We start from the raw sequence: 25039 nt of genomic DNA, 5'->3' as shown, positions 1-25039 counted from the left end.
AGCACTTGTATTCTGTAGTAATGTTGCCATTATAAAACCCTTAGATCAGGGTTTGTTGGCAGGCCAAATTCAGATTGTTTTCAAAAGCGTGGATATTTGTGCAGCTGTTAAAACAAACCTCAGACATACTTTGTGCATCAGAGTACATGAAATACTTCAGTTCAAAGCTCTTTATCATGGAAAATGCAGTGAAAATAGAAGCAGATCTCTGCCTTCAGATTGGGAATTACATATTCTACTGTGTACCATCGTGGAAGCAAGATTTCTCCAGGTTTCATAGCATTTTATTGTGTATTTAGATGTAATGACAGGTCCACACCAAAGTTCAGAACTTCTTGTGCCTTTGGTCCCCCCTCCCCTTGGCCTGAGTTGGGAAAGTATCATGAATATTAATTAATGACCCAGCTCAGCTTATTCCTGCTGTGGTTTTCTCCCTCTGTCTTCCAGCATGTGTGTTGTATAGTGAGCTGGTGGTAGTGGCACAGGGTTGGTTTGTAGAGGATTGAGGTTAAAGTTGTCTGGGGAAGTTTTCCAGAAAGAGTGGTGAATTAAAGATGTCAGAAGCAATAATGCCTGAGAAACCACTTGTTACCAGTGAATTAATGACTTGTTTGCTAATTAGCAGCCTAAGGCAAAGTTGAGGTAACACTCCTAACAATCTGGTCATTAATTCAGTAGCAACTGATTTCAAGGGCAATGTTGCTATTTTGAACAGTAATTGTATTCCTGATTCTGGATTATATGCACTGTGCAAAATGTCTTTACTTACTGTTGAGTCAGAGTCCTCTCCTGGAGTGATGGAGGAATGATAGCAGAGACCAAAGGCAAGTACCAGTGGGAGAAATTTGAGGAGAGAAACAGTTTGTTCTGTAGGTCAGAGCTTCTGTATCTCCATCTTCGGAGAAAATAAGGACTGTGGCAGGACGGCTGTGGACACCTTCCATTGTGTGGTGATCCATCTGCGCAGAGGAAGTTGCTGGTGTTTGATGTTGTTAGCCAATGAGAGACTGAGATCCTTTCCTCCCTTACAAAGGGACAGAAAAACCATCTCTGCCATCAGTCCAGGCTTCAATGACTTAATTTATTTTAATATTTATTTATTTGGTGGGATTTTGATAGTTCATGAAGTTACTCTGATAAAATAGGTTTCTAGGCTATGGGGTCTCATCAGCTGTTGGAATCTCAAGATCAACTGGTACTTAGCCTACTGTGAGAGGACCTTGCTGGGGTTGGTTCTTCCTTCCTATCCTTTTCTTTTCCTTGTTAGTCCCAAAAGTGTCTCTTGCCTGCCCGTCTGGGACGTAGACATACCACACCAACCACAATCGTAACTAATTTGGCCCCCAAAAGTGGCATTTGGAAGACAGGAGCACTTGCTTGTTGGGGGACAAATATTGATTCTTTGAAGAGAACTCAGCGTTGTGCTGACTGTGAGTGCCACTAACAGCTCAATGGAACAAGTGCCTCAAGTAGGCATGGGTCTTATTAACTCATCTGAGACATTTCCTGTGCTCTTCTCCAAACTTAAAACTATGTTATCTAAATTATTTTCTATAAGGATTTTTCCAATTCTCTGAGGACTTCTTGAAATTAGAATATTTATTTAAAAACAAAAAAAGAAAAAAATCCCAACCTCCCCCCAAAAACAGACTTCGCAAGGCTTTGTGTGTGTGTTCCTTGAAAGCACCATTATTGACGTTCTCTGCAGGATGAGTAACTGCTTAATGGTGATCTTGCTGAGTCAGTACTCAGCAAATTGCACAGCATGGTAAAAGGGTGCACTATGGTTTTGAAGGTTAGAGCATGTGGGCAGAAGCAAAGGGATTTTTTTAATAAGGTGACTGTTTAGCTTCAGATCCCACCTAAGCTTTGATGCTGGCAGCTTCATTCTGCTCTCAAATTTTGTTTCCACGTCTTTAACAGGATATGCCACTCGGTCAGTGCAGAATATACTAACGAACTCATATTTTTGTCCGTCACTGATACCCCTTTGTGTAGTCTGGCATAAACTTTAGGGACCTTGTACAGTGCTTAGTGGCATTTTAGAAAAGTAACTGCTGTTCAAATGAGTGGTCAGGGTTTTCTTTTAAAAAGAACATTCATTAGCAGTCTGACATCATTACGAGATCATCTCACAGGAGAAATTTACTGAACCTGTCTGTCCCTCATGTCTGGCGGTTATATGAAATCAGCATATCACATCTTCAGTTACTTACTTTAGAATACTTTTGGGGGAGGGGTTTAATAGACCAACAAAGAATATGGCCCCAACATTCTCCCAGCAGACAGTTCCCCAGCTAGCTCCCAGATATTATAGCACTACCACAACCCATATATTCTTAGGGCCAGTGCTGCATACATTCTGTAAGCTGCATGCATTCACTTCCTGACCTGAGATCTTAACCAGTTTTTAGATGTTGTTTTTTATCTGAAGAAAGAAAATCCCTATTCAGGTCACTTGTTGGGCTGTGTGTTGTTTTCAGATCCAGTTATTGCTTGCTATATTGCTTTTCTGCCTTGTGGGAGCTGAGCCAGCTTCCTTTCTGATTCAGAGAACTCCTTCCAGCAACAAGATTCTGACTCATTCCTGCTTGGCTTCCAGAGACCATTTTGCTGCTAACTTTAGGCTCTTCATCTTTGCTAGTCAACTTTTAGTAGCTTGGCATCTTTGGAAAAAATGGTGCATGGCTTTGTGGGCAGGAGATCCAGTTCTGTTCACTTGCCAAGCGATACAGAAGTTAAGGAAGAGGCAGTAGTTTTCCTTTCATCTTCCAAACTGGCAGTTTCTCATAACTCAGTATTCTACCATCATAATCAGTAAAGAATTTACATCCAAATGTACATTGGAATTATCCACTTGTGGGGAAAAGTCTCTCATTATTCCAAACCACTTGCCATCTGCTATGCAGAATGCTAATAGGGATGATTAGTTATTGCATTTGCAGGTTCAGTAGGATGAGGATCATTTAACTTTATATGGTTTTGTACAGTTTTTTGCATATTGCTACCCTTCTCCTCCCCCAAAGACCCACAGCCCACCACCAAAACCGCAGTGCTTGCTGCTTACGTGGTGCTAGGGAAGCAAGTTAAATTTGGTTGAAACTGGACTTGGCAAAGCACAATAAAATATAAATCGAAGTCTTTTAGGATGACCCATTGGTCAAATGGGAAATGACCACTTGTGTGTGAGGATAAACCATGTAGGAGGACAAGAGAGTTTGTGATACATTGGAGTAAGGTAGAGAGCTGGAACCAGCTTTGGTTGGGTCACACAATCTCTTTGCATCAATTTCATCACTGAAACAGAGAGATTGTTGTTGGATTTGCAAAATTAGAGGTTGTTACAGAAAACTGCTAAATTTTAGTTATTTTCCACTTCAATCTGTATGTTTTAGAGTTTGGATTTTGGGGTTTTTTTTGTTTGATGAAGAAAAAGTGGTCAAGTCAGGCTGTTTTCACTGAATGCAGTACAGTGGCACAACAAGTTGCTGACACTTGAGATTTGGACATTTGTGTTAACTTTTGTTCTCAGTGATAGAATCTAACTACTTACACAGGAGAAGATTTCAGAACAGCTTCTGCATATCTGTGATTGGAAAGAAAGGAAGTGTCTGCCCTGGAAAGGGCAAGGGTGCACTGAGTGCATGGATTGCAGTGGGGAATTGTGTGGCAGCTTCAAACAAACTGTCGAAACAGGAATGGAGATTGGGAAGTACTTCAGTGACAAATTTTGTAGGATGACAGAGTCACCCAGAAACTCATAGTACTTTATAAATATGCATTCATTAGGCACTTCCATGGACAAGGTAGGGAAAAAGAGAATTGGGTGACCTATTACTGAAATGCAGCTGTGAAGGGGGAGAAAAAGAGAGGGGAAATATTGCAGCTGTGAAGTAGTGTGCTGCAGACAATGTGACAAGGCATATGGGAAGGGTTTAGAAAGACAGGAATACAACTGCTTTGGCTGAAATTTTGAGGTAGTGCTCCTATTCTCATGAAAATTGTCAGGAGGTTTCACCTTCCCTTTTAGTCCGTCTCCTCTTGCTCTACACAATATGTTACTTACTCCTACAAGCCTTGTATTCCATCCAGATCAGTGGCAAAGCCTGATGAGCACTGAATACATGAGGGTGATCAGATATATTTCCTTCCTGATCACATTAGTTTAGCCTCATGAGGCATGCAGTTTGTTTACAGTGTGCTAGGTTATGTAGCTTAAATAGTAATCTATTAAGCTTCTTCCATCTCTTATTTCTCTTGCCAAACAGCTGCAACATGACTCTTCCCTTTTTCATTCAAGCCAGATTATCAAGCTGACGTGCAGGATCAGGGAATCCCATAGGTTATAGTGAGGCCATAGTGTTTGCTTTGTGATAGTGCAGCATCCTGCAGCCTATGCTGAAAGTTAGCTTTCCTGGCTGTTTGTTGTGTGCTGATGAGTTTGCTGTATGTGAATGAAATGCTTCAATTGTGTTTAATTTTCTGCTGTAAATGTCAAGGATGCAATAATGAGAGAGGATGAAACCTTTCTATGTGCTGTTTATTGCATCTGTCTGGAGTTATTTTTCTGACATGTTAAAGAGAAACCATCAGAGCCAACTGCCACCCAAGGGAGAATGCAGTTTTACAGGTCAGTTAACCACTTACCGTTTTTTATACATGTACAGTACAGCATGGCAGCACACCACATTTATGTGACCAAAGCATCACTGAGCTTAGTGTGAAATGCATGTAATGTACCCTGGATATATAAACATGCTAAACAGCTATATGACATGTCTCTGATTCCTTCCTGACACACAGAAACTCCTGCTGTGTGCCCTGGGTTTTGCTCACAGTGCTGCCTGTGCACCTCATTGCTGACCTCTGAGGCTGTCTGCATTTTAGTGACAGTGGTGACTAATGTGGCTTGCTCAAGGTAGCTCAGTCACTGGTCTTAGTCAAATAATGCAGCAGAAAGCAGCTAATCCAGTTGTTGGATTTTGCAGCCCACAGGAAATTGCAGGTTGCTGCCCCATTTAGATTGCTGCTTGCAGCTGTGTACTGGAGCTAGCTACTCTAAAGTTGGCTTATATGAGAGACCCTGCATGTCTTTGTTTTTCATTTTCTGATCAGAGGTATCAAAATGTCTAGGTTTAGATACCATCAGCCTCTATCTTGATTTTTTTTCACAGCTTGAATGGTTTCCCAGAGTAAAAGGTAAAAAGAGGATCTTGCTCTTAACTCCATCTGGTATTGCTGCTCTACCCAGTAAAGCCAAGTGATGGTGTGGTACTCACTGTGGAATTACTGATTTTGCACTAGTCTAAAGAGCTGCCAAGTCCTAAAGCATTAAAGTTGTATCTCCACTTGGCTAGTCTGACTTTTCAGCTGGGTGGAAGGACTAGCAAATACATACACATCTTCCAGCTTTCACTTGCTTTCCAATACTGAGTCCGTAATTACTCTTCCAAAAAGGGAACCTGTCAGCAGCAGCTAGCTAGTAGCCATCGTGCTGTGTTTGAAACCTTCTGTCTATGGGGTCTGTATCCTGATGATACTGCCTTAATTGCTTCTTGCAGTAAGTTTGTGTGTTTGTCTTTGGAAGCTGTGTTGCTTCTTGATTAATTGATGGACATTTAGACCAGTGCTCTTCCTACTATCTCAGAGCTTACGATGAAAATTCTCGAAGAACCTTGCTTTAACCTCCCAGACGCTTAGCACTTCTTCACAGCGTTTATATCCATGTAGAAATGAATTTTCCAAGACAAATGAACGCAGTTATTGACTGGAGCAGCCGTTACCTGTCGCTATTGAACAGTTAGGAGAGGGTTAAGAAGAAAACCTCTTCTGAGCCACTAGATTGGCCCTGACTAAGATGAATGTCTAATTCACTCCCAGCGTCCTTACTGCTGCCAGTAATAAAAAGCTTGCTTCACATATTCACCCCACTGCAGACGTTTCTCTTAAATTAAATATCAAGAGGACATATAATAGCACGATTCCACGCCAAGCCAATATTATCAGATTGATGTCAGCAGTGATAATAGAAGAAGGATAAGTTGATGAGATTTCATTTATTAAATAAAGTAAAGGGAATACGCAGTGATAGAGAGGATTTGGTAACTCTCGGTGTGTCAAAATGCAGCAAGATCATGCTCATTCTGTCTTACCTCAAGGGATAGCAGAGAGAAGGATGCCCTTTGTTTCATTTTAAGAAAACCTCTCCCTTCTTTTCCAGACAAAGACCTGATTTAGATCCCTCCATGGGAGGGGGAGAGGAAGCTCTGAAGTCATGGATTTCATGTGTACATAGCCTTCCTTCCCATTGAACAGTGGTGAGGCAAAGGTTGCTTTCCTCACTATGATGGGAGAGGGACTACTAATGAGTTTTATTTCTAGATTAATCCTTTCCTCTTTCCCACCTGTCATCTTTTCTCCTTTCCTCTTCCTTTAAACAGATGAGAGCACGTGTTACTGGTTTAATCTTTCATATTCTGTATGTCTTGTGTTTATTTCTGAGGTATTGTCAGAGCTCATCTCCCATACTTCCCTGTCCACAGGTATTGTCCTAGCTCCTCTCAGCCCAGCCTTTCTCTCTTGCCTTTTTCCTAGCTGCTATAAATGAGCCTCTGTTTTGATAATAGTGGTAGCAATTGCAACACGTTTTATTTTAAACAGAGGCTAATTGTCTGCCTTATTTGGTGGTGGCATATTATGCTTAAAAGTGTGACCCATTTTAGAAGAAAGGTCAAAGCATACTACTCTTCTGCTCTTTATGTATTCAAACCTCATCCCTCCTCCACCATGTTCCTTCCCCCTCATTGTTTAAGAAATAATAATAAAAACCCTCAAACAATGAGACATTTGCCAAGAGCAGTGTCGTGGAGTGTCCAGAAGATGAATTTTTCTAAAGATTAGTTAGTGCCAGCAGCCTTGAGCTGGGCTGAGGTTGAAGGGAGGTACTTGACAAAGGTCCACCTTCTTTGGAAGTCAATGTGGCATTGCTCTCCACGGAGATGTTTGTAGTTAGACACTGCTGGTCTCCATCAGGTTCTTTGTGTTTAATTCCTTTTTCTTTCAGAGATGTACAAGTAAAGACAGACAACTGTAAGGTGCAACTGGTGTATAGGGCTGTAGGTCCCCCTTATGTGGAAATGTTGCAACCTAAAGGTAAGAGGCTTAATGTGAGCTGGAAGGTGGCATCCCTTTGAGTCAGATAGGACAGGAGTAGTGATTGCTGTGCTGGTAGAAAAGCTCCTCGAGCAATTGTTCACCAAAGCAGTTCAGATACCCCTTTTCTGTCCAGATGGGTACCAGAACTAGTCTGCTGGACGTGGATGACTTGTGTAGTCCCAGACTCTGCAGGATATGCTTCCTTATGGTGAGCTCACATTTATTTCTTGTCCCTTCATTTCATAGATCATACTGCATGGTGGGGCATAGTGACAGTTACTTCTTGCTCCAAAGTGAAATGTCATTCTCAGTAGGATATAACTGGTTCTGTTGAATTTCCAGTTCGCTTGTGAATGCACTAACATATTGGTTTGTGTAATTTGTATTGATAATTACCTTAACCAACTTTGTGTTCTGTTGATTAGTTTCTCTAAATCTGTTTTGAGAAGCTGCTGCAATTGATGCATAACCTCAGTTTGAGATTTTATTTTGAAGAAATAAAGGAGAATATTCTTGTTATGATTCTGGGTACCTGGTACCCAATAAATCCTTTCTGCATTGTGGGAAGTGGCATGTATGAACGCTGATTTAGGTACTTGCTGGGCAATGCATGCCACTCTGTGTTGATTGATCCCTTGCCTCTGGTAGGCTTCAGGCAGCAACACTCTGCGGCTTCTCGCTCATCACTGTGTGGCTTTTAAGTAGTCTCTGTGCTGTGGGCTGAGCACCAAGGGGTCTCCTAAAGAAGAGGGCCACAGGCTTTGCACTACTGTCTGAGCCCACAGATGGATCCTAGCTTCATATTTACTCTAGGCATTGAAGACTGATGCTATAGGACAGACAGTGAAGGAACAGACAAAAAAAAAAAAAGGAGCAATTCCTATAACTCTCCATGCTGACAATGGCAACTTCAAGCATTCTTCTAAATATTTCTGAGATGTTTCTACCATATTGTTCAGTTCGGATGAATACACATGCCACTGTTCTGTGGCATGCTGTACCTTTTTGCTCTTCCAGCTCTCTGCATGAAAATTACAAAATGCCCTTCAGTTTAACATGGCTGACTTTAAAAGTCTTAAATTTTTCAATGAATTGAGGGATTTGGTGGTATTTCCTGACCTGGTATTGTTTGGTATAGTTTCCACAGTCTCACTGATTTGATCAGAGTGATATTAAAGTTAGTGACAAAGCAAAATGCCAACGTTATGAGTTTCTGAAGCTCTCCCTGGGTTCTTTTCTATTCCAAAATTTGAAGATTTTTTAGACTATGGGTTTTTAGAGGCTTTAAAGGTGATTTGCTATAGAACATAGAAATTAGAAATGCATACTAGCCTCTAGGGACCATGCATGGAATAAGTTTCTTCTAAAAGCTGTAAGATTAGTGAAGAGGTAGAAAGAGTCTGTATAGTATCTTTGGTGGTTTCTGATCCAAACCTCAGTGTTTTAGAGTGTGGCTGTCATACTGTTACTGATAAATTCTTAGTCTGTCCATGTATATTGGCAGTAAGACTGAGGACTGAAGAAGTATCATTTAGAGTATGTCTCAGCCAAACTCTTTTGAGGGCGCAACCAGGTTGCTGGTATGGAAAGGACAGAATTTTTGTTTTTTCTTCTTTTGGACCTTCCACTTGCCTTCCTGAGCACTTCACAAAAACAAGCATGATTTGGAAGCTTATATCTGAGCTCTCCAAAAACTTGGTTTTAGATTTCATGTGTCTTAGTAATCTGTTCCACCTGAGAGAATGAGACATGCCCAGGAACAGGTCGTGTTTTCTGTCTGTCTCACTATGAAGCCCTGTTGCTGAATGAGTACCTGTTGTTGTTACTGTGGAAATGAATACATCATAGTATGGCATTAATGCCTGCCTGTAGCATCAAGTGCTTTGGAAGGAAGAAGTGCATTTGATTTTTAGGCACAGATCTCTCTAAGCATATGGGGGCAGAAAATGCAAAGTATTAAATGGATTTATGGTTTAGGAGGCAGCATCTGAGGACTGCTGCACCTAAGCATATGTTCTCTTGTTCTCTGGTAAAACATACCAGGACAATTGTGCTGCAAATTCCTGCAATTTGTGTCTGCCTGTCTGTGCAGCTGATGACACTGTCGTTACTGTGTTTGTGCCATTGTTGCTGGTATTGTTTTACAACGACCTTCCCCTTTATTGGTACTGTTGCTGATGATGTGCCATATGTACACATGCACATTAGAGTATAAGAACATCATCCCTAATTGTTCTTGGGTAGCTGTCAATGCCATTTACAGGGTATGAGTACTAATTGCTTCAGAAATACAAAGAAACAGATATCTGGTCTTGCTATTATTCCATTTTTTTCTAGTCACTAGGAGAATTGCAGTGCTTCCAGCCATGTTGGATTTTTTGAAGTGTTTAAGTAGATGAGAATTCAATAGATGAGGCAGCTTATTCAACAAGTCCGTTCAGTTGCTTCTCAGACTGTTACAGATCTAGCACAGGCCCAGCCAGGATTCCTGAGTTCTGCCAAAGATTTCCAATGTGAGTTGGGGAAATCATTGAACCTCTTGGAACTGATTTTTTTCTCCTGACTGCAGAGGAGAGATGATATTTTATCTAAGGGTAAAACAGCCTTCCACACCAACCTAGAAAGAACGTGTTCCTTCTTTCTGCTAAGTACCCTGGATTTTTCAGCCGAAAGACACTGTTTGTTGGTCATTTGACCCACTTTGATTGCTGCTCCCACCAGTCTCTCTATTAGGACTAGATGACTCCAACACAAGATTAGTCTGTGTGTCACTGGTAAAGTGGTAATAAGTGGGTGAAAACTCCTCTTCATGCATCTTTCTGTGCTCGTTTTCCCTGCAGGAGGAGGAACACTGATCCTGTCTGTGCAAGCCTGCAATCTGAAATTCTGAAGTGCTACCAAGAAAACAAACATGAAGTGCTCAAATGCTCGGAGCTGGCTAAGGAATATCAGCGCTGTGTTAGTGCAGCTCAGAAGGTAACAAAAACTCCCCTGTTGTACTTGCTGGCTTTGCTGTCATGTTTTGTATGGTGTTTTCTTCTGGAAAGTGTTTCTGAGAGCTGTGGTGTCTGTTAGTGAAATTGCAGTGTTCATAGGACACAATTTTTCTTTGGGATCCATTTTCCCACATTCATTCCACATTTCCCAGTCACACTGTGGTATATCCTAGCTTCACTCCCATCAGTGGGTCCTGCTACACTGAGCTGCCACCAAAACAGTAGCACTGATGCTTCTAGGTTTCAAAGTCAGTCACAATAATTTGCCCAAGTTTTGCCTTCTTGGATGCTGTATTTTGCAAATGGTAGGCAAATCCATTTTGCCAATGTTGGCAACCTTTTGAACAGGCTCTAAACATCCTCCCATTATGGGACTTAGCAGTTGGAGGTCTTGCTTCCTTTCATTGCTGCATGAGGAAAGCTTCTTTACTGGGCAAAGCTGCTGCCTGTTAAGAAGATTGCATACTCCTAAAAACTGTTCGTCTTGTGGGGGGGCCAGCAAGCCTTATGGCTCTTCCTTCTAAGATGCAGAGCCATAGTAGATTCTGTTGATGCCTTAGGACAGTGGCTGCTCAGTACCTTGGAAGAATTTCTGGCTATTGAAACAAGTGAAGGAGAAAGGAAAAATGAAGTATTTGGACATTACAACTAGGATATGGTCTTGTGAAAAGTGAGTGGTAAGACATAAACTGCTGCTTGGGATGTCAGGAGTGTAAAGGATGCTGTTGCCCACGTGAGAATTCAGTGGGTCAGGTGTCCCTCAAGGGCAGGCTTTTGTGTGGGTGCGGGGTGTGTGTGTGTAGAAAATTCTCCAAAAGGTGCTGAGACTATAGTAAGGTGGATTTGGGGAAAAGGATGGAGCCTTCTGGGAATAGAAAACTGAGACTTCTCTCATAGGATTACTAATGCAAAGGGTGAGGGAGAGATGAAGATTTCATAGAAGCAGTCTTTCTCCGTCGCATTAGCATTGTGAGGGGAAGCTGTATGCCTGATTTAAGTATAACATGAAACAAGCTGCCAGCCAGCTCCCAGAAGAAGCCCGACAGAAGGAGATGGGAAAATTGTCAGGATATATTAGACCAAATGTTGTTGCTAGTCCTAGTGGAATTTTTTTCCTTCCTGTTTACAAAGAAGGTCTTTGTATGTCTGCAAATCAGCAAGGTTAAAGCTGCCAGGGAAAGGGCTTTTCTCTGATATCTTTAAAGTCCCCAGCTCCCAAAACGTGTGGTTTCTTTTTCTTTCTCAGCTTTAAAGTAAAGTGGTGCCTGTGCTGCCTCTGCACAATCCATGCCCTCTGTTGCTGTGTGCAAAGCATTGGCGCATCTATTGCCAGTCTGCGTTACCTGATGCCTCCTCCTTGCCTCCTGTAAATCAGGCTTGTAGTCTTTTCAGTGGAGTATATCTTTAGCAAATGCATTTACCAATACATCTTTATTGCATGCAGTGCGGGCGGAATGTGATTACCAAAGAAGACAGATTGCATTAAACTTCAGCATATTTGCAAGCTGCGGCTCCAACCCGCCTGAGAAAGGGGCTGGGATGCTGCCAGCCCTGAGCCCCAGCTCGACATTATTAAAGAGTAAATAGGAGGCTAAATGACTGGTAACAGCAGAGGGCAGTGAAAGATCCTATTAACTTGGATCTTTTTTGGATTTGTGTGGTGGTGGGGTTTTTGGTAGGTTTTCTTTATAAACCAAAAACTGGGGGTCATCTTGGTTCCTAGAGTGTTCGGTGAACTTCAGAAATTTTTTTCCACACTGTTACAGAACCTTCCTGGAAGGAGCAGTGCATAGGACATTAATTTGTTGTGGATGATGACAATGTGGCAGAAAATCTCCTTGCTGTGTTTTAAGAAGGGGTGAAATCTCCTTGCTATGTGTTAAGAAGGGATGAGAGAGACTAAGGAATAGGTAACTAAACCTTGCAGCTAGATATGGGTGCTAGAGGGTTCTGCAAGTACAAATTCAAATAAAATTGTGTAAGGCAGTACATCTTCTGTAGTTTCTTTTGTCCCAGGACTGCTCAAGCCCTGACAATTTGCCTCACTGCTCTTACTGAGTCCTCTGACTCCTGAGATATATGTAGCGATCACAAGCTGTTGTGTTTTTTCATGAAGGATTAAAACTCCCTCCTCCCTTCCCCTTTTAAGCTGTTATTTTTCTTTAAGTTTAAATTAGCATCTTCTACCAAATGGCTTTGTCTCACGCATTCCTCATTCAGGAAATTCAGGTTGGAGGAATGTGGAAAAGGGAGGCCAGAATCTCTTGATTTCTTGGGTAGTTTTTTCCTTTTTTTTTTTTTTTTTTTAACACAATTTGTTTTCCAGTACAGGAGGTTGTAATCAAAGCTGGATGTGTGACTTCAGCTCACTTGCATGCTGGTGATTTGTTCTTCTGCTTTTTACTGAAGATTTTATAAGGCTTGGTGAATATTCTTTAATGAAGCATCTGGTTCTCTGCAAGTTCCTTTTGATGGCTGGTAAAAATGTCTCCAGGGCATGGTATACATTAGACACAGAGAAAGCAAGCTCTAGATTTCTGGACTGAAAATTACAGCTTACAGTGGATGAGAATAATTCTTCCCATCTTCCCCCTTACTGCGTTGGTTTGAGACTGTTCCTTTGGGCACCCGTTTCCCTTTGCCTATTGCTGTGCACATCTCTGAGCCAGGAGCTGAGAAGCACCCTCAATTCCTTCTGCCCCACAGACAAATACATCAGGAGGTAATCATTTAATGAGTTTTGAAATTTATTTTCTACTCATTTCCTGTACAGGCCCTCTTAGTGGAACAGGCTACTATATTGCAGGGAATGGTAGGGATGTAACTAATGTTACCTGTTTTGTATATTTTCTGGCCATCAGGGCATCTTTTGTAGTCAAGGGAGAGGAACGGGTACCGCTAGAGCAGGGCGCATCTGATCCTGAAACAGTCATCTGAAACAGGTCAGCTGAATTGCTATCCACAAGTGAGTATTTCTCTCTGCTGCTTGGGAAGCACATCCAGACCATGAACTCCAAAGTTATTGCCTGTAGTGGGATGTTCATAGAGTTACGGGAGCAGGATCCTGCTCTGATTGTCCACCTAGTATACTTTCAACTTGCCCTGCCTAACCTGCTCACTAACTTTGCTGTTTATACCATCCTGAATGTTAAGTGTTGGTATCGTCGCCATTGGCTCGCTGCAGCGGCGTCAGCCTGCTTAGGCTCTGGGTTTCTTGTTGCATCCTGTGCTTTGCTTATGTGGAAGCTCTCTGAGTTTAGAGTATGTTACTGTAATGTCTCCTGTTTAATTTAGGAGTGTTTTATCTTTTCTGGTAGTCTGTTTTCGTGGCTCTGTAGAACTTCAGCTACAACATAAAAATCGCTGGCTTTAAATCTAATAAAAGCTGGGATAATGGGACAGCTGTGGGAGGGGCAGTTCCCATTGTGTCTTTTAAAATTGCCTGTAGTTTATTGACCGCAAGTTTCACCAAGAGCTACTGCTGCCGTTAGATAATGAGAATTGAAAATTGCTGCTGCTGTTTCCCCAAGGTTTTATCTCATGCCAATGAGAAGAGGGTGTGGAAGGAAAAGGAGAGTGGGCAGTGGAAATCTGAGTAATTTCTTACTTTGAGTCCAGATGGAAGGGAAAAACAAATGATTTTTTAAGTCTGAGTCCTATTAGAGAATTGCTTCCCTCCCCCTACAAATACGCACTCACATGCAAGCTTTTCAGAATAGGTGTGACCCATTCTGCTTCCCTTATGTCCTGTTCACACCAGTAGGCAGATCTGAATTTCCATCGGATTTTAGTTGGTTAATTTGTTACGTAATAGGTGGTTATACCAGGGAATCTCCAACCAGCTGCCACTTGAAAAATGTGGCCTCTGGTGACCATGTATTAATGTGATTTGGGATTTCAAACAGAACCTGCTTCTTACAACTGTGTGCAGAAAAATGTCTGTTAGTGAAGAGCATGTATCTCTTTCTTTCCAAGTGTTTTCTTACTGTCTCTAGGTGCCTGTCTTTCACAGAAGGACCAAGGTGAAATTTTTGCGCTCTAGCTCCTGGCCAAACCAAGCTATAAAGAGCTGCATACTCAGACACATGTATTCCCTTGTCAATAGGAGCTGTATACATTGAGCTAGGAGCCATTTGTAATTCTGCACTCTTTCTCCCTATTCTGCGTCCAGCTTCTCAAGAGTCTGCTATTCCTAACAGACAAAGGTAAACCTACTTCTATCAAGACTTTAGGGCTTGTCTACATAAGGAAATGACAATGCAGTAAACTAGTGAGTGAGTTTATGCTACAGCAACTTCCCTGTATATGAACATTCTGCATTTGTAACCTAAGTGCAGGGAAAATTCACACTCGTTTACTGAGAGTCACTCTGCTATGCAAACAAGCCCTTGCAAAACACTGATTGACTGGTTTCCAGCGGAGGTAGATTTTTAACATACCCTTGAGCTGACTGCATTCACCTTTGCCCTTGATTGTAATAAAAACGAATGTGGTCAATTTACTGTGCGTACTTTTCCAAGTGATCCCTGTGAAAGCCCAGTTCCCATTTGGCACACAAAACAAAGCATTGCAACTCTGCTGGAAGTTCATCTCTAATCTGCGGGCAGTGACCTAGATTGCTGAGAAGATGCCGCAGGTAGTCATGCAGTGTCCCATCCTGGTGGAGCAGTTTCACTCAAGCATTTTGGATCCTCCTGAAGCATGGCCTGCTGGGAGCTGTCGTTTCTGCAACCTGAATCTCTCTCTGCTAAAGAGAAACAGCTTTGGGATGCGTTGGATGCCATGGTCTGCGCTGCAGGTATCTCTGATCATTCTGGATCATTAGGCTCTTGTTAAAAAGTTGTTTCCATTCTGGTGGATTGCAAAATGCTTTCTAGACTGTTTGGTTATTGGGGTAGAGAGTAGCAGTCAGTGTGTGTGGTTGGGGAAAGTAAATTTTGGTCAGGTATAGTGAGGTCCATATCCGTACTTGAGAAATGCCGGGATTTCTCCTCCCCCGGGATTCTGCAGAGGTAGATCTTAGCTGTTGAAGTCTCATTGAGGAGATATAAATATATCACACAGTATGCTACTTGAAATGCAATATATCTAACTTGGAAGGATTTAGGGTTGTTTGAGCTTTCTGAAACTCAGCTTTCTAGTTTCAGTTAAATCTGTGTGTTTCATATCTGGAGGATGATATGCCCAGCCATCCTCAGCCAGGTGTATGCCTGCCCTGCGTTTTGTCAGTCAGTCCTTGCTTAAAGCAGACATATCTGTAAAGTGTTTTTCTTGCCTTCTCTGTCAAGCCAATTCTCTTTTTTAATCTTTCTTTCTTCCAACCTGTATTTGTGCAAATGCTGTGGTGATAACACTATCAGAGGAGTTTATGACTCAATAAATGGCCCCCACAAGGGAGTTGGTGGAGAGGCCACAAGCTGCAGGCAGCTGCTGCTTGTTTAGTCATAAACACAGAGGAGAGCAGCAGTGGATTAACTGTACCCAAGCATACCCTGACCTGTTATTTGCAAAGGTGAAAAGCATCCATATTTTGCTTCTAATTATAACGGATGGAAACGGTTATTGTTTTGATTTTTAAAGCAGCAGTTCTTGGTTATGGCAAGTCTTGGGTCTATATACAACACTTCATATCCTCAAAAGTTCATCAGTGGATAAACTACAAATACAGAGCTGTGTGAGAGGACATAAACCGCCATTTTAATATATGAGGCTTGTCCCAGAGTAAAATGCTGGCCTACTTAAAATGAAAATGGCTGCTGCCTATACCTGGTATTTATGAAACTGGAGGCATACGTTCTTTATTTGCTCTATGTCTCAGCACTTCATGAAGCCCTGATGTTCCCCACAGCCTGCCATGTTGTCAGCACTTATTAACCCACGCAAACAAGTACCTTTGTCTGCTGTTTGCAGTTCACATACAGCCCAAATGTGGCACCTCCTGGAGTTTGTCATTTTTGAAGAAAACAAGAGCATAAATAAGCTTAAAACTTTTCTGCTCTCTTGGCTGTGCTTCAAGGCTCCTCTTCCAGAGATACTTAGTCCATACCCTGCATCATCTTTTCTTCTGAAGTTCTTGTATCCGTTGCCTGGTCTGGAAGGAGGACTTCTGACCCCATTTCTCTTCTCAAAAACAATCTGTTGTCTAACAGTTCAACACACAATCCATGTGCATTTATTTTTGGTTTTCTGATTTTTGTTTGTTTGTTTTTTTGACATTGTTACAGTGAGGCAGAATTGCCTTTGGGTCTAATTTCTTGCTTGATGGTTCTGATCTCAGATATACTTACCGGTAAAGTTAATCTAAATATGCGTGTTTCACAGATGGTTTTGAAAGCGACTTTGTTAAAGGAGGGAAAGAAGTCAGAATGCCATTACAATTTCTGAAGTTGAACTTTTTAGTATTTTATTACTTCTAAAATGTGGTCTGTGCTACAGTTGTTCTTGTTTTAAAACTTAGTTTGCCAGAACCTGTTTAAAGCATTCTAAAAATGTTTCTATAATAAAAATATTACAAGACCTAGCCAGTCAGGAATAAGAAGTCATAGCTGACTTGGTGATGTGGTCTTTGAGTAGGTGAATCTAAAAGACTAATTTGAAGTTGGGTATCAAAATTTCAAGCAAAGTAGGACCAAGCACTATCAGGAAAGGAATGTGTTTCTCTGATGTATTGTTTTCTCTCTTTTCAAAAATTATTTCTCTTTTGTAGTGGGACCTACATGGATCTGCTGTATCTTAACAGTTTTCTCTAGTTCTGTGCTCTCTGTATGGTGTGTTAGATGGAGTTTTCCTGAGAACTGTAGCCTGTGTTCAGTTGGGCTTATCTAGTATGGGAAATAGTTGCTTGGGGGTGAGTGTTGTGATATATCATGCTGTTCTAATGCCAGATTTTTTCACAAAAGATTTGTAGCACTGTATTGGCAAGTTGGAAGTGGAAATTCTTACTCAGATTAATTCCAGGAGACTGATGACCAAGCAGTCTTGGACAGAAAGAAGTTGATTTCCAATTTTTAAACTATGTGTTTTGATGCTGAAGCTAGATTGAAACAGATCCACAAAAATTGCTGTCGATAGCAACTGCTGGTTAGAAGCACAAGGTCAGTGGTCAAATGCCTTCAGACTCCCAAGAAGTTCCAAAATGGCCCTGACTTCCATAACTTCCGTGCTAATGTTAGATCCATTCTCTGGCAACTTGGCTATAACTTGGAGAATTATATCAGTGATGCCAAAGTCTTCATGACAAACTGGGGAAACCGAAGATTTGTTACGCTCCTTGTTGGTTGTAGTCTGCGCAGGACTACACAGGTTTCCTGCTACATGCAGTTTGCAGTTTCCATACACCATCCATCAGCTATTTTTGTTAGCAGGTCTGGGGGCTGAATGCCTTGAGGACTAATAGGATTTAAAGCCTTCACCAATCAGCTGAATGAGTCTGTGTAGATAGCATGTACAGGGGTTATTCAGGCGGCATTGGTCCCAATCCAGTGGAAGAGTTACTACCAAGCAAGCAAGACTGCTCTAACTAGCCTTTCTTTGCAGTGCCAAAGAGAACTTGGGAAGTTAATGAATGATGGATGAGCCCTCCTATTAGTAGTAAGCCAATCCTTTTCTCGTCGGAGTTATGGCATGTTGGAGGAGAAGGCTTGCGGAAGTTGCCCTGGTGCTGCTTGCTAGTGTTTGTTCTCTCCACAGAGCTTCTCTGTCCAAGACTGTGGAGCATTCATCTGTTACAAAATCTAAACTTTGAAGGGAGGTTTCTTTCTGCATCATGCCTGCATTAATTATTTGTGGTTTTCACCCCGCTGTGACACTGTCTGTCTGCCCAACAGGCCTCCTTGTCTGGAGATATTTCCTAGTATACTTGTGATGCTTCCAAAGCAATTTAAAGCTATCAGTCCTAGCTAGACTTTCTCAAGCCAATTTAAGTGACCTCTATGGACACCAGTGCTTCAAATAGAGGAATAAGACATGTTGAAGACATGTTACAGTGATCTGAATAAGCGCTAGAGTTAGCTCTGCTGCTGATATTTTCATCTGTTGGCAAGAAACCTTCTTTTGGTCATAACATCTTTTTTGGTTAGAGGCCTTTGTTGGAGGCCTTTAAGAGTTGGTGAAAGACTATTAAAGACCGCTGCATTCACTGAAGCTGTCCAGAAAGTCAACACTTGTTGTAATTAGAGTTTGTTACCTTTAATGTGAAGGAAGCAGGTAGTGAAGCCTTGAGTTAGGATGGTGCTGCAATGTCTCGTGTATGTTCTTGTTTTTGAAATTGGAGAAGCGCGCTGCTCTACTGTGTTAAGCCCGAGTGTGCATCCAGAAATGCAGACAAAATTATTTTGACAATGTGTTCACTCTTTGTCCCTGCTGAATGCCTGTTTGTCCTGTATAAATGGATTTCAGGATCAGCCAACCTCCAGCTCTGAATTAGTCTAATAAGGTACGGTAGGTAGGGTTTAAAGGTCATTTTGCAAGCAGCTGGTTCCCTGCATATATTAGGGGGAATGATTTTTAAAATAATGCTATTGGAAAGCTGTTGGTTTAACTTTTCAAATATCTGTATGCTGTAAAGTCTCAGCTCTTCTGCCTCTGTCCTTCAAGCTCTCTGCTTGCCCTCTGCCTGCTTATCTTTCTGTCATTTCCGATTACCTCTACCTATCTGCCTCTGCATTCTCTCCCACTCAGTTTATCAGTCCATGTTTGCTGCCCACAAGGACTGGGTTTATTTTTCCGAGCAGCTCATCTGTTGGGTTACTTCACTGAGCTGTGTAACGGAAAGCTAAGGGTTACTTGGTTTGGTCTATTAGTAAAGCATTATTACACTGTTGTTTTATTGAGGGACTGGGAGCTCTGAACAATCACCACTACATCTGTAGCATTTTTGTGTGTTTGCAGGTAGCTAGTTCCCTTCTCAGAATGGTTTAACATTGGTGAAAGCAGATCGTGAGATTTATTTATTTTTTTTTTTTAGCTCCTGAACAGTTCGAAGTGTGCAGTGATCATTCCAGCTTCCGCTCTGGAGTGTGTGCTTCAATCCTGACCTAAGTGTTTCATATGGAAATGGAAAATGTTTTTCTTTCTTTACTTGTTCCCTGGATTCCTCTTTGAATTTGCTGGTGAGGGTGATTTCAAGTGTTCTGGTGATTTGTATGCTGTAGACACTGTCTTAAAAACTGAAGGGAGCACCAACTTATCCAGGTCGTGCAAGCCTTTGGCAGGTGGCAGTGTCCTTCTGCCAGGTCTGAGATGGTACCTTCCCATTGCAGTTACTTGCACCTGTACAGAATCCTGGATCTTCAAATCTCCTTTCTGCTTATTTGAAGTTTCATTCACAGTATATATATCCTCAGGAAATCAGATAACTGAACAAAAAGCAAGCTTAAAAATTTGTGAGATGATAGCAGCTGCAACATCTTTCCCCCCCCCTTTCATTCGAACCAGACTGCTGTAAAATTTTGACATTTGTCTTATTTTCTGAATGATGTTTCCTACTCATGACTTGCAGTTGTTTTGAGTTTATTCTCTTCTTTAGTACTGTGCGGTACTCCAGCTCAGCTACTTAAGCAGTTAAGTTTCTGTCTAGGATACACCTTCTTTAGATGTTACATTAACAGCACCTTCTTTTTGTTCTTGAGGTTTTTCTATGTAGTGATCTCTTGACTATCATGGAAATAGGTAAGTGATACTGGACTGAACTAATTAGTGGGTTCTGTATGGCTGCCTGTTAAGGGATCAGACAAGCAGTGCCCAGCTACATGATGGGTCCCTGCACTGCTGCTGTTTAAAAGACATTCTTCTACGAAAGTCTCTTCACTGATAGGACTGTAAGTCTTTGGATTGAGGGTTGAAACTATAGTTGGCAAAGTGATTATCTGGATGCTTCAGGATCAGAGAGAAGTTCAGAAGAAAAGTGTAAGTAAACACATCTTTGTGGTATAAACATCAGGAAGAACTGTAATTTAGACGAGTGTATTAGCATAAGATTAAAAAAAAATCTGAAAGTTTCTAAATATCAAAGAATTGAGGTTTTTATCTTCTGGGTGAGGCAGCAGGACAAGTAATATACTCTGTTCAATTATGTACCTGATAACTTTATGAAAGCAGCTCTTTGACACAATAGGAGAATTTCTGGTTATAGATATGATATGGAGACTTGTTGATCTCTCCAAAGGAGTTGGAAAGGAGACTGAAGTACTGTTTCTTTGTCCCATCTCAATGCTGGTTTAATTCCATGTTTGACCACTTCTGCTGATTCCTTTTCATGGGCAGAAGAAGGGAGAAAACATATACTTCTTTTGAGGCACTGGCTGCAGCTAAACACAGTATGTCAGTAAATTATATGGGTACTTCTAACAACCATCCGGGCTCTCTGACACATGACTACTGCGTCTTCTCATGGATTCAGGTGTACACCAATTGCTGAGTTTGAACACAAGAGGTTCCCTCAGGCCTTATCAGCAGGAACAGTTGAGAGCTTTTGTCTTCAGTAGTGCTGAAGGTAGCCTACTTAGGATTATCATCATTTAACAAGCTCCATAATATTGCTGGGCCCTAGGATGTTGGCAATACTCTTTAACTTCCTGTGGCACATCAAAGTTGAATTTTGTCTTTTAGTACCAAACCTAAGTGTGTTCAGGAGTACCGTGAGGCTCAGGAAATCTTCTCAAGTCTTGTAGAAGTAGACAGCCATTGAAAAATGTGTTGAATGCTGTGATCCAGGTAGGATTCTTCCCAGCTGTGTGTACCGTTAGCTGACATGACAAAGGCACTGTTGTAGGGCTGGACTGCACTAGAGAAATTTTTGTGGAGAGCTTGTACTGCATCAGTGACCACCTTATTGTTCTGCAAAAGCCAACCTTAAAGCATCTGTAAAGGCTCCATATTGACCTCTCTGGAGCAGAAGCAGAGGATAGACATGGTGTAATGTTCTAATGAATTCCCCTCTTTTCAGCCTTTAGCAAACATCTTGAGGCACATGGGGTGCCAATTTGTTCAAGAAGAACAAGCATTTTGAAAGTTATTAAATGTGAAAGTCCTACTTTGTTCTAGCTTGTGCTGATGGGGGGGTTATGCACACACAAAGCTATGGCATGAACATGAGACAACAGAATGCTCTCAAGTTCCTTGTTTAATGCAGTGTCAAATGTATGCTGGTTGGGAGATGAGCAAAAGAGATCCCAGGCTGTGTGAGACAGTTCCTACTGCCACCTTGTTTTGCTGAGCCTTGACATTTGCTTCAATAGAGCCCCATAAAATGCAAGAAAGTCTCTCCAATCCTGTAGGTGTATTAGCAGGTTTCTTGCACTGATGGATTAGAGCCAGGCTGTGTTCAGTAAATGTGGATAAATAATAAAAGGTGAGATTGTGTGCAGTGATCCCAGGTCTCCTTTCTCCAGCTGCTGCCTCCTGTCTGTTTGCCGGGAACCTTTGCGCAGGCAAACAGCTTTGCTTGAGAGAACAGGCTACGTGCTATTTTCTGACATAGCCAAAGGTGGCTGACACAAAGCCAAAGGAGAGCTTCTCTCTCAGGGACTGAAATGTCAACAAAGATGTTGTACTGTCTTACAGGGCCCTGACTTGCTTTTGTATAAAAACTGAACAGATGTTGGAAGGTCAGGAGCTTTGCCGTATACAGAACAGCCCCCGGAAAGCAGGGCAGAGCCTGCTCAGGTGTCACGGGTAACGCTGTTCTGGGTTTAATGTGCCAGCACTTCCCCTGAATGTATGGCTCCCTCCTAGCTGTGTGTGGAGTTTTACTCTGATTAAGGAAACGGGACTCATGGAACCATGTTGTGCGTCCATGAGCCTGGTTTCTGTCCTACTCTCTGCTTGCTCTGAACCAGTGATGTTCCTCAGAAGGCACAAAGGCTCTGAAGTAATAAGTTCCTGTATATCTTGTGAAGGCAGGCAATTAGGTGGAGGGAAGGGACCCCAACGGTGCTTGTGCAGAGGGGAATGGTATTGACTCACCCTTTATTAGACATCAGTTTGGTCACAGAGGAACTTAACTTTGAGACACGAATCTGGAGGAATCCAAGTGACTTCTGTTTTGCTGCTCATGAAATGGCCTATTTCCACTTGAAGATTCTGGCTTGCATAAATGTTTAAGGGGCTGACTTGTATTTACTGCTGTAATCGGCTTCACTGGAGAGACTCAACAAGGGTGGCACTGCAGCAACTGAGAGCAGCCTTGTTTTTAGGGATTGTCCTTTGGAATATGCCTTCTCTGTCCAAGTATTGATTTCATTCTTTGCTTTTGAGAAATGGAAGCAAACCCCTTGTTGCAAGAGAGGGCTACGGCAAGGGCCGAGCTTTCAGAAGTTAATAGCCTGATCCTTTAATGCATGTTCTCTTACTTTAGGATGAGATAAAAGATATGGTATTAGGTGTGAGCAACCTGGAAGAAGAAAAGAGCTCATGGATTTAAGGTAGCTTGTGGTCTTGCTTCCTGAACCTCTCTTTGTGTTGTTCAGTCAAGTGTTTCATGCTTGGGAAACTTAAGCTCTAGGGACCAGAGCAACTGCTGATCCTCGCTGGCCTCAGCATCTTCTCCTACTGATCAGCAGGCAGGCGATTGTCAGTTCCTCAGTAGCTTTTTTTTGCTGCTGCGTGTTGAGGCAGGACAGCGGTTGAGATGAGGGAAGAGGAAACTTTGCAATGTTGTGCTCCTATGTCAAAGGACTAGTTGACAGACAACTGTTTGAGTGGAATAGCCTAAGGTTTGTGAACTCGCAGGTGGGTACTCAGTGTAGTTGTTGGCTGTGACGTGGGTGGTTATTATGTCTAGCAGTCTTTGTTCAGAGCTTGGTCACAGGGTCAATGACTTTTGACCATCTTTTTCAGGCCTCACTGGTCTTCCTTGTCTATCTATCATTAAGCCCACTTTGGCATGACTGACAGGAGCTTATTCCAAAGCTTAATGGGAGTGGGGCGTAGTAGTTGTGGAGTGTGGCTGTTGAGGAATTGGTCATGTCAGCAGGTCTGCATGTGGCCTTTGGACAGTATAGCAGGGGATCATATTTATAAAGGTTTCACAGGCCCTGTGGGTACAGTGATAGGCTTTGAAGCATGGTTTCCTCTGTGCTTTGCTTTCCCACAAAATCTTCAGGCATGATCCATCAAGGAGTGTGAAATATATTCAAAATCCCACTGCTGCTTTTTTTTCTCGCAGTCAGCAGGGTTGTGCTTTCTTCTCCAGTGTGGAGTTGTTTGCTGTTGAGAATAAGCAGTCTCTTTTCTTGTGATTCCTTACCTCTCTTTGGGACATGACGCCATCAAGAAAACCAGCTGTTCCAGTCTGAGAGTCTGCCTCTGCCTTCATGCTCTCTTGTCGATTGTGTTGAATCAATGAAGTATTGCAATACTATAGAGAAAAGGGGGGTGTGAAGAAATCGAGAGTGAGATCACACAGCAGGAATATATAGAAGAGGATTCATATCCTGTCACATAGTTCACAGTGGCTGTGTCTGGAACCAGATCTGCTATAATAACAGAAATCCCCTCATGGAAACTTGCATCTCAGATCCAAACCCTTGCTTCACTAAGCTGTGGGATCTGAGAGTTCCCACATGGAGAAGAGAGCTAGCTAATCGGAGCATCTGAGGAGACCTGACAGCAAGTCCTGGTCACTCCTGCTGGGAAGATGGTGGCTTTGATAGGTGTTACAGAAAAAATTATTTAAAGGAGAGAAGTAAGGGAGATAATCTCTGGATGCCAGCTGTAGCAGAAGGATAAGGTTCAAAATATTCTTCCTGTAAATCCTGCAAATTGCAGTTCTGACTCTTAATATCTCGAACCACTGTCTCAAACCTTTGTCAATATGGGCTTTTTGCCTGTGATGCTCAGATTCAATGGCATCTCTGTTCAGCCAAGAAAACTGCCAGGTTGTGCTTTGACTTTGGTTCCAGCTGTTCAGTGCAAAAAGCTTTCATTGCTGCTATGAAAAGCTTTTCTTAAGGGACAACATAAAGCAGTAGGAGTGTTGTGGTGCTTGAAGGTTGAAGTAGGCATCTTCTCTTGAGAAGCACAGCAGTCTAGTACACTGTCATGTGGATAAAAGGTTGTAAGGATTGTGCGTTATCTGTAGCTGTCTGCAATTAATCTCCCCAGCAGGTTTGGATCTGACTGATGTTTGGACCCACCAAACAAGTATGTAAGGGAATTTCTTCACTGGCTCTGAACTGCTCCACAAGCCTCTAGGCTGTAACTGTGCATCCGGGTCCTGCCTGCTCTTCCTCATGATCCTTGGTTCTTGTTCCATCTTTGTTCTTGCTTTGCTCTCTCTGTTGGAACTTTCCTTGGCTTCATCAGTTTTGATTTGTACTTGACCATGGTACCTGGTCTATCCTGGCAGCAGGATGGTAAGATCACTGCGTGTTTCACCTCAGGCAAGCTTGCGTTCTTCCTGATAATTGCCTCTGAATCAACAGTTGGAAACATTTCTTTTTCTTGGCACAAATTTCTCAAGTGTCACTGAAGTTTTGACAAGCTTCTGGAATTGCGTGTTGTAGAGCTATAAGAACCTGTCGTTTTAATTTCTGACTTGGCGTTTCTTATTTGCAAGTTTACTTCTAGGTGTGCACTTGATTGGTTCTTTTTTTTTTTTTTTTTTAATAGACCAACAATATCTTAAGGTTTTCAAAACTGTTTCCCTGAGGTTAACTATCCGGTATCCTTCTCTTAAGCTTAACACTAGAAATTTGGCAACCGTATTGGGCAGGATCTAGAAACATGAAGATTAAGGAATGCCCATTTTGACCCTCTGGGACCAGAATCAAGTGCTGTATAGCACTGCCAAGTTATTTTCTCGGTCGTATTTTTGGTTTGTTTTATTTTGTTTTGTGGTGTGCCAAATTCAAGATCATTACAAATGCCATGCTAGCATGGGGGTGGGT

The 25039-nt window shown here is 42.0% G+C and overlaps 1 protein-coding gene across 3 annotated transcripts in view; it reads left to right on the top strand.

Annotated features, from left to right (window-relative positions):
• The window catches only part of CHCHD6 (coiled-coil-helix-coiled-coil-helix domain containing 6), a 115749-nt gene that overhangs the window by 67604 nt on the left and 23106 nt on the right, over positions 1-25039 (top strand). The window contains exons 7-9 of one of the 3 annotated variants that reach the window (XM_010571782.1): positions 9996-10131; positions 14147-14173; positions 14257-14379. In XM_010571782.1, the coding sequence (XP_010570084.1) occupies positions 9996-10131; positions 14147-14173; positions 14257-14277 (184 nt within the window). In that variant the 3' untranslated portion in view covers positions 14278-14379. Of the gene's footprint in view, positions 1-9995; positions 10132-14146; positions 14174-14256; positions 14380-25039 lie in introns of those variants that run through there. The other 2 variants (XM_010571801.1, XM_010571792.1) reach the window with 2 other exon arrangements.

This window comes from Haliaeetus leucocephalus, unplaced genomic scaffold, assembly GCF_000737465.1.
Source record: "Haliaeetus leucocephalus isolate CR32 unplaced genomic scaffold, Haliaeetus_leucocephalus-4.0 Scaffold2, whole genome shotgun sequence".
Lineage (NCBI taxonomy): Eukaryota > Metazoa > Chordata > Aves > Accipitriformes > Accipitridae > Haliaeetus > Haliaeetus leucocephalus.
The sequence above is the reverse complement of the archived record's forward strand: the minus strand, read 5'-3'. Positions and strand labels throughout refer to the sequence as shown.